The sequence below is a fragment of the Caloenas nicobarica genome, chromosome 4 (assembly GCF_036013445.1).
Source record: "Caloenas nicobarica isolate bCalNic1 chromosome 4, bCalNic1.hap1, whole genome shotgun sequence".
NCBI classification, from domain to species: Eukaryota; Metazoa; Chordata; class Aves; order Columbiformes; family Columbidae; genus Caloenas; species Caloenas nicobarica.
In genome coordinates, this window is record NC_088248.1 from 24,743,846 (window position 1) to 24,753,917 (window position 10,072).

Sequence of the window (10,072 nt, forward strand, 5' to 3'; positions counted from 1 at the left end):
GGAGCGGCCCACTCACAGCCACGGCCCACTCACAGCCCCCGCCCCGAGCCCCGGACACGGAACCGCCGGGGCCGCCCGAGCGAAGCCGCTACCTGCCAGGCCTGACAAGCTCACTTGTCATTGGACGGAGCACCACCAATACGCGAGCGTCTCCAGCCTTTCCCCTCCCTTGGCCACGCCCCCACCCCAATTCCCGCCCCCTCACTGGTTGCCGCGTCGCCGGGAGGTGTGGCCGGGCGCGCGGCAGGCCGGACCGTCAACGGCCGCAGCTCCTCGCGCCTCGCTCGCGGCCCGGCCTCGGCGATCGCGGTCCCCGCGTTTCACGGAGCCCCGCACGGCGAGGGGAGCCCGGGGCCGGGCCGGGCGGCGCGGGGAGGGCCGCGGCGAGGGGGCGGGGCCCGCAGGGGCCGTGGCCCCTGACTGACAGGACGAGCCGTGCGTGCTCGGGCCGCGGGCTCCCCCTGGCGGGGGCGGCGCCTGAGTTTCCCTCAAGGGCCGAGCCGCGCTTCACCACTCACGCAGGCCCGCCCCCTCCCGTCCCCCTCCCGCCCCGGGCCTGCTCTGCTGACCTCGCCCCGTGCAAGGTCCACGGTATACTTTTGCCTTCTTGCCGATCCCATTCCCTCGCCTGGAACGGGGATCGGGTCGGCGACACGGAAACCGCGGATTCTGTGTTACACCGGCTCCCGTAACCAGTTACGCCCGGCTGCTGCTGCTGCCCAGGGGCGGAACGGGTCTGGCTGCTGGTAGATCAACAACCCACGTCCTCGTCAAGAGAGATCAGAGCTCAGGCAATCAAAGGACTTCAGAAAAACAATGAATCCGCTTCTGGACCTTCTTCTCTTTTTGGGTCTGCTCATCTACTCCTACTTAGAGGCTTTTGTGAAGCTTTTTATTCCCGTGAAGAGAAAGTCCATCAGTGGAGAGCTTGTGCTCATTACAGGTGCTGGCCATGGTGTAGGGAGAGCGACCGCCTTCGAGTTCGCCAAGCGCCAGAGCAGGCTGGTTCTGTGGGACATCAATAAGGTAATGGTACAATTTGTATCTTGACTCGCTCATCCCTGAGGCCACTGGGTTTATAGCCGTGGAAGAGAGGCTGCACACACATGGCATCTGCGTTGTCTCCTTCCACGCCTGCTCACAGTCAGTTCTCTGACTGGGTCGCTGAGTGTGGGTAGAAGGTTTTGCCCCACTTGCACTGGAGGACATGAGTGTCTGAGTCCCACGGTGCTGTGAGCAAGGCAGAATGCACAGCACCTCAAAGAGTAGCTGCAGGAGGGGAACGGAGCGCTCAGCTATCTGCTGGTGGAACCGCTGCCTAAGCCGGCAGAAGGCAGCACACTGAGACTAGAATCCTGTTGGTACAGAAAAGCTGGTTTACCTTCTGCTTGCTCTCTTCCCTCACATGTTATGCGTACATCACTGGAAGACATGTCTCTTTACTGATACAGGTGGCCATTGTTGTTTTGTACTGTGTGTGTTCCGGGCTGCCCTCTGGCACAGTTACCTGCCTGGACAGGCCCTTGATAAATGTTTAAACTAGCCCAAAGTCTCATTGCTGATAATTTGACTAGAGCTCAGAACAACCTTGGCAGGTGAAGGACGAACAGATACAAACACATAGAATATCGTTCAGCAAGCATCAAAGTACTGTGTGTAGGGGCAGTTTGCCTTATGGGGCCAGGGAATGGCTGGACAGCAGTGCACGAGAACCGTTTCTGGCAGAACAGATCAAAAACTGCAGAGGAGTTTATTGTGTCATCCTGAATGTGTAAAATAAAAAAACCCCACCAAAACTAATCCCTAAACAAACCAAGAAAAGCCTCGTGTAAGGAGCTGTGCAAATAGGGAGGATACTGAGGACCCCAGTTCAAGAAGGACAGGGAACTGCTGGAGAGAGTCCAGCGCAGGGCAACAAAGATGATTAAGGGAGTGGAGCATCTCCCTTATGAGGAAAGGCTGGGGGAGCTGGGTCTCTTTAGCTTGGAGAAGAGGAGACTGAGGGATGACCTCATTAATGTTTATAAATATGTAAAGGGTGGGCGTCACGAGGATGGAGCCAGGCTCTTCTCGCTGACAGCCAACAGTAAGACAAGGGGTAATGGGTTCAAACTGGAACACAGGAGGTTCCACTTAAATTTGAGAAGAAACTTCTTCTCAGGCAGGGTGACGGAGCACTGGAACAGGCTGCCCAGGGAGGTTGTGGATTCTCCTTCTCTGGAGACATTCAAAACCCGCCTGGACGCCTTCCTGTGTAACCTCATCTGGGTGTTCCTGCTCCGGCAGGGGGATTGGACTAGATGATCTTTCAAGGTCCCTTCCAATCCCTAACATTCTGTGATTCTGTGATTCTGTGATATTGTCTAATACCTTCAGTGTCTCTTCATGCTACCCGTTACAGCTAAGGCCAAGCTCTGGTGGGGCGTGAGGAGGCATGGCTCCTGTCTCCTGATGTGCAAGGGCTGCTGCCAAGCATAATGTTGTCCATGTTCACTGGAATGGGGAAGAAGGTTTAAACTTAGTCGTGAGTGCTGGGAAATCTATTGTAAGGGTGGGTAGAAGCAGACACTGAAATACACGGCCAAGGGAGGGGGTTTTAGGCGTGGGCTTCCCCGATACAGCCTAGAAGAGAACTGCCTTGGCCAAGGCCTCATTCCTGGGGCCATCAGCCTTAAGCAGCTGCTGAGGCTGCCTGCAGAGCTGTCCTGAGGAGCCCCATACCCCTGAGGCCCCAAAGGAAGGCAGGACGATGGATGAGTTTGCCTTGGTTGATGAGGATTGGGTTAGGGAGCAATTAAGCAATCTGGACATCCATAAATCCATGGGTCCAGATGGGATGCACCCGTGGGTGCTGAGGGAGCTGGCTGAAGTCATTGCTAGGCCACTCTCCATCATCTTTGCTAAGTCTTGGGAAATGGGAGAGGTGCCTGAGGACTGGAGGAAACTAAATGTCACTCCAGTCCTCAAAAAGGGCAAGAAGGAGGACCCGGGTAACTATAGACCGGTCAGCCTCACCTCCATCCCTGGAAAGGTGATGGAACACCTTATCCTTTGTGTCATCTCAAGGCATATCAGGGATAAGAGGGTCATTAGGGGCAGTCAGCATGGCTTCACCAAGGGGAAGTCGTGCTTTACCAACCTCATAGACTTTTATGAGGACATAACCAGGTGGCCGGATGATGGCAAAGCCGTGGATGTGGTCTGTCTTGATTTCAGTAAAGCATTTGACACCATCTCCCACAGCATTCTCGCTACTAAATTGAGGAAGTGTGGACTGGATGATTGGGTAGTGAGATGGACTATGAACTGGCTGAAGGAAGGAAGCCAGAGAGTTGTGGTCAACGGGGCAGAGTCTAGTTGGAGGCCTGTATCTAGTGGGGCTTGTATCTACAGAACCCTCAAGGGTCAGTACTGGGACCAGTACTATTCAATATAGTCATCAATGACTTGGATGAGGGAATAGAGTGCACTGTCAGCAAGTTTGCTGATGACACCAAACTGGGAGGAGTGGCTGACACGCCAAAAGGCTGTGCTGCCATCCAGACACCTAGACAGGCTGGAGAGTTGGGCGAGGAAAAATTTAATGAAATATAGCAAGGGAAGGTGTAGAGTCTTACATCCGGACAGGAACAACCCCAGGTTCGAGTAAAAGCTGGGGAACAACCTATTAGGGAGCAGTGTAGGGGAAGGGGACCTGGGGGTCCTGGTGGACAGCAGGATGACCATGAGCCAGCACTGTGCCCTTGTGGCCAAGAAGGCCAATGGCATCCTGGAGTGTATTAAAAGGGGGGTGGTTAGTAGGTCGAGAGAGGTTCTCTTGCCCCTCTACTGTGCCCTGGTGAGACTGCATCTGGAATATTGTGTCCAGTTCTGGGCCCCTCAGTTCAAGAAGGACAGGGAACTGCTGGAGAGAGTCCAGTGCAGAGCAACAAAGATGATTAAGGGAGTGGAGCATCTGCCTTATGAGGAAAGGCTGAGGGAGCTGGATCTCTTTAGCTTGGAGAAGAGGAAACTGAGGGGTGACCTCATTAATGTTTATAAATATGTAAAGGGTGAGTGTCACGAGGATGGAGCCAGGCTCTTCTCGGTGACAACCATTGGTAAGACAAGGGGCAATGGGCATAAACTGGAACACAGGAGGTTCCATTTAAATTTGAGAAGAAACTTCTTTACGGTAAGGGTGACAGAGCACTGGAACAGGCTGCTCAGGGAGGTTGTGGAGTCTCCTTCTCTGGACACATTCAAAACCCACCTGGACACCATCCTGTGTAATCTCATTTAGGTGTTCCTGCTCTGGCAGGGGGTTTGGACTAGATGATCTTTTGAGGTCCCTTCCAATCCCTAACATTCTGTGATTCTGTGATTCTGTGAGTGGAGCTTCTCTTCTGTGCATATCAAATGCTGTTCTCCTAGGAAATCTCCAGCCTCTACCTTGTCTGCTGCAGTGCCCAAGCAGCAACACGCAGGCAAGGTACAACAGTTATGCATGTGACTCTTTCTTTCTGCCTCTGACAGCACGGCCTTGAGGAGACGGCAGCAGAGTGCGAAAGGCTGGGAGCCACTGTGCAAGCCTTCGTGGTGGACTGCAGCAAAAGGGAGGAAATCTACAGCACTGCAGAGAAGGTAGGGGAGCAGGGGCACACTCAAAGGCTTACCCAGAAGTGCTCGAGTTTCAGAGAGGTCAGGAAAACAAGAGAAGTGGTATCGTACACAAATCATGCCAGCCCTTGGAATCCTCCCCTGCTTTTTGCTGCTTTCAGGACAGAGCGAGAAGTGGCACTTCTGATACCACAGCCACTCTCATCATCTTTTGAAAAGCTCTGGCATATTACACCGCTTTGCCAAGTTGGCTCTTTAGACTTCCAACTCCCAAGGGACTTCTGCCTCTTAGTCTCCCAAACAGCACACAGACAACACTGGGGACAGTCAAAACCTTTTATTGTAAAGAATATGGTTCAGCTGGCTCAAAACAGTCTGTATGTCCAGAGTCCCAACAGTCACTACACAGAGCATACTGTGTCCATGGGTGATGTGTGGAAGGCTATAAATACTGGCAATAATTAGCAAAAAGCATCAGATCTACACCAGATTTCCCGGTACCACCGCACAGTTCCTATCACAGCCAGAAATGTGGCACCATCTTCCTCTCCCTAAAGAAACAACATTAAGAATTCAGTTAATTGTCACTCATCTTCCACAGCATTGCATCATTTCGGTAACGAATGACACACACCTTTCTGGGTTTCTTCTGTCCTAAAGGTGAAAAAGGACATAGGGGACGTCTCCATCTTGGTGAATAACGCTGGTGTGATTACGTGTGCTGACCTGCTCTCGACTCAGGACCACCAGATTGAAAGAATGTTTGAGGTCAACATTCTTGCTCACATGTGGGTAAGGGCTACCACCATCTTCATGCCTATGTTATTTTGGAGAGTGTTGCTGAGGAGGCATATTTAGACTAAGAACTATTTTCAGCTACTGGTAAATTAGAAAAGCATCTTTCTGATGTGTGTAGCACAGGGGTACCCAGTGAGACTAATTGTTGGAAAACTTGATTAACCTCTTACTGATCTGAGCCTGGTCCAGTTTTAATTCTTTCTTTTCTTTGCATGAGCTCACCTGTGACAGCTTCATCTGCAGCTTGGTTTGGTCTCAGTCACAGATGTATCAGTGCTCTTCTTTCAGCTGTTAAGGGCATGCTGTTTGTGGCAGAACAAGAGAGATGCTACAGATTGACGAGCCTTTTCTTATATTTGCTGGGGTGAAACACTGGCAGCCTTGTCACTGACACCTGAACCCTAAAAAGTAGCATAGGAGAATCTGAGGTACTGTGCAGTACATAGCGTTAGCGACAGCATTAGTCACTTAATTAATAATAGTCAGGGTCATCATCGAATATGCCTAATATCCGTTTCCCCCACCCTATTTCTGCCTCTTGATTGAAATGACTTTCAAGACCACAAGAGCTTTCCTGCCAGCTATGATGAAAAACAACCATGGTCACATTGTCACGGTGGCTTCGGCAGCAGGTCATTTTGTGTTGTCTTTCATGGTGACTTATTGGTAAGTGATTTTCACATCAGCTCTGTTTATTTTTAGTTGTGACTACTCCCATCAGCCAGTGCAAAGTAACTGAAATAATCCTCCCACTGAACATGGTATGCCCAAAAGATGGTGCTTAGGAGAAAAAAAACCACAACAACCAGCACTGAAAGATGACTGGAGATTCCCACCAATTTGCTTATTAGCACTGACTGAATTGGGAGCAATGCTTGTATGAAGGAATAGGGATGTGACACATCAACTAACAAAAGCTGCTATTTTTTTCTCTCTCTCTCACCGATCCAGACTTTTGCTTCACAAAAAAAAAGGTATCCTCTTCCCTTCTTAGAAAGTTGGGCTTGTGTGAGGTGGTGTGTTGTCAAGTAAACCCCCAATGAGTAGCTTTGATCTTTCTACCATTGTAGCAATGACTGTACTGTTAGAAATACTTCTAGTATCATGAGATAAAATTGATTTTTGATTGTAAACTTACCTTTCCAAAGGTAAAAACATGACAATACTTCCTGTGTTATGTGAGCAGTCTGCCTGATACACCCAAGAGATCGATGCATTGCCTATTTCTACTAGAAGCCCTTGAAACACATCTGGAAAATCATAGTGAACAGAGAAACTATGAGACTGCATATTGTCGTTCTGCAACAGATCTAGCCCTCTATGACAGCAGCTCCACGTGGAGCAATCTTCCCCTGGGTATGCTCGTTCTTAGACAGTTGTTCACTGCTGCTACTTGAGAACTCCCAAGCCAGGGATTTTACCTGGATTACATTGTCCATATCAAGAGCAGTCAATAAACTGATTCACTAGTTTTATGTTCTTTTGGAGTTGATTTATACTCTTGGCCTGCACCGATTTCCATGGCATTAACTTCCTCAATTTTGCATGGATAATGCTCCTCTATTTCAAAACTCACCTGTGCGTGTCACAAGATGCTCCTGTGTGGTGCGAGAAACCACTTTAGAATCATTTCCTGCCCCCTCTCTCAGCTGGGTTACATTTTTTCCCCTCCCAGTCAATACTGTGTGATCTTTTAGGCCATTTCCACCTGTAGAAAGTTAGAAATAGTATTCCTGCCTTCTCATCTGTGCTTTTCCTCCCCTGCAGCTCAAGCAAGTTTGCTGCAGTTGGATTTCATAAAGCTCTGACAGAGGAGCTGTCTACCCTGGGAAAGGATGGAATAAAAACCACGTGTCTTTGCCCGGTGTTTATAAACACAGGATTTGTCAAAAACCCCACCGCAAGGTAACTATCCAAACTGTCTTACTTTCCTTCGTTGCATCTGGGCATCACACATTAGCACCAAGTTTAGGGCTTGTATTCCCACTGACTATATGAAAAAGGCATATAGAATTGGCTAAAGAAAATCTGCAGTGTCATTTCACCCACATCGTAGTTGCATTTGAACTACTTGAGTTTGTGCATATGTGAAACGTCCTACATCAGGTAATACTGCCCGTTTTACCACCGCAGCTCTTACAGGTGTGCTTTCCTTTACAGGCTTGGAAAGATTTTGGAGATCGAAGAAGTTGTAGAGGCCCTGATGGAAGGAATACTGACCAACCAGAAAATGGTTTTTGTTCCATCACATCAAGGCATTGGTTTACTTATTGAAAGGTAAGTAGAAAAAAGAAAACAAATAAACACCACCACACACCGAACACCACATGTATCAAAGATAACATGCTGAGTGTACAACTATCAAATATGTAACATCTGATTCTAGATTAAGTTATATTTTAGAACACATAACAAGGTAATCAAACACCACAGTCATTCTTTCTAATGGCAGCAGCAGGCATCACACACAGGAAGATTTTTTGAGTCCTCTTGTAGGTTGTTGTGATCCACTTTCTGCAGCTCAGTGGAGAACTCAACCTCTCTACAGGGTGACAGGAAGGGAGAGGGAGAACAAGAAAACACTTGTTCTGCACAGCTGGCTGTTTCCCTTGGGTTTGCAAAAGACATCTTCTCTGAGCCAGCAGCCCCAGTGTAGCTCCAGAAAGAGCTGAGGACCTGCTGCTTGCTAGTGTTTGTTTCTTCATGTCAACACCAAAGATCAAATTCACAGTGGCTGGGCAAAGTTACTTCAGAAGGGCTCTACTGCTTCTCTCTGCCGTGTAAAGCAAGATTGGTCTTCTCACACGTCTTTAATATCCAGTGTAGCTGCTCTGATGAGGAGGCATCTTCACCAGAGCTCAGGTTCCAAACCTGGAATTCACATCAGAACAAATAAATTAGGTTCTCAGTTAAGTTCTACAGTACTTCATGAAACTCTTGGTAATATCTTGTTTGTGTAAGCCAGCAAACTTGGGTCTAACCCCAAATCTATTTTAATGAGGCGGTGCAAAGGTGTTTGTTTTTTCCCTCAAATTCCACAAATTAACCAGAGACGTTTTTGAAGGCAAAGAGAAAGCAAATGAACGCATCTGTGTTCAATATTAAAACATCCTGGATCCTGCAGCAATATTGCAACCTAACTCATGTCCAGTACATACCTGTCCTGGAATTGTCATAAAAGGACACAGGTGAGATTGAAATTAAAATTAGTCAGAGATTGATGCAGGCTACATATTCTTTCGAAATAACACCTGGTTTAAGTCTTGGTCTCAGTCTGTGGGTGTGCACGCTTCTGCTCCCAGACCAGCTCCTCTCTCACCTGCAGTGCCACTTTTTCCCATAATTTAAGTTTCTTATCCTACATGTACTTTCACATTATTATCTCTTCCAGGTTGTTTCCAGAACGTGCCCTGAAGGCTCTGATGAAGATGACTGAAATCAAGTTTGATGCAGTTGTTGGGCAGAGAAGCACTCAGTGAAAAGCAAAAATTGATTTGCATTTCCTACTGGCACAAGCGAAAACAGAGCATATGCTGAGCATAGTTCAGCTGGCTTTATGCAGGACTAAGACAGATGCTTCCAAAACCATTTCCAAGGACACCTAAGGGTTTATCCCACACCTGCAGCAGGGATGTACCCGCGTAACATGGAGCATTAACAAAGCAGAGATGCAGCTCTAGAAGCCTAAAGCACTGCTTTGGCTGTACATCACAGCGGCTCTATCTCCTAGTGCTGAGGCAGACAGGAACTCCCACAAAGCCCATCTTTGGGACAGCACAGCTGCTTACCTGAGTGCAAAGGGTTTGCCTGAGAATATGTTAATCTGGACTCATCCCTGAGCTAAAGTATCTTGCAAGAAGTGCAAGTCATAGAGAAGGGGGGTGGCCTGTTTCGCCTGTCTTTTAAAATTTAAAATATGCTCTAATGCACGCTGAATATCATGTGCCTTTGTAGTGATTGCTTGAAATAATACAGTATTTTATGTTATGCAATACCTAATTACATCAATTATGCATTAGCACCACCAACGTGCCTTATTCTGAATAAATACGGTTCTCTAACCCAAAGTTGTCTCCTGGCAGTGAAAGTCATAACCAGGTCTTAGTGGTGCATTTAAGGTACAGCATCAAGTAATACACCCTTTCCCTGTACCATTTCTTATATTTCTTGTCTGCAACTCCCAGATGCCTTTAAAACACCTTCATGTGAAAACAGTGTAGTATTTCTCTGCAAATTGCTGGGTGCCCTCCTGCATTTCATGCATGCTAGAAAATATTATTTGTTTCATGAGAACACACACCAAGTTGGGATATTTTTCTCCTTACAAGGCAAATAATCCAACTTAATGAAAATTCTGCAGCCTATCTGTTTCAGTATTCATAAGTCAGACTCGTTTATTAAAGAAAAGAGCAAGGTTAAACCGAGCCAGGAAAACCTTCATTCACATGTGGGAGGCAAGATTAAGTTGAAGTCCACTGGGCTTCTGCACCTGTGTACAACACAAAAGAAGGCCAGAATGGGGGAGCTGGAAACTCCTTAATCTGTCTCCATCTCAGCTAATTAACACATTAATCACAGGACAAATATACAACCATACAGACACCAGATGACACATGTGCCTCCACGTATCTCTTTTCCTTCTGTATCTTCAAACGCATGTGCACCAGACTATATT

General features: G+C 47.9%; 1 protein-coding gene across 1 annotated transcript; it reads left to right on the top strand.

Moving 5' to 3' along the window:
- Positions 1 to 253: 253 nt before the first annotated feature.
- Positions 254 to 9,464, top strand: LOC135987991 (estradiol 17-beta-dehydrogenase 11-like). Its single transcript, XM_065633453.1, has 7 exons — positions 254 to 1,026; positions 4,516 to 4,623; positions 5,260 to 5,391; positions 5,957 to 6,063; positions 7,165 to 7,302; positions 7,558 to 7,674; positions 8,789 to 9,464. Exons 1-7 carry the CDS (start codon positions 817 to 819, stop codon positions 8,874 to 8,876), a joined length of 900 nt encoding a protein of 299 aa, XP_065489525.1. The 5' UTR covers positions 254 to 816; the 3' UTR covers positions 8,877 to 9,464.
- Positions 9,465 to 10,072: the final 608 nt, after the last annotated feature.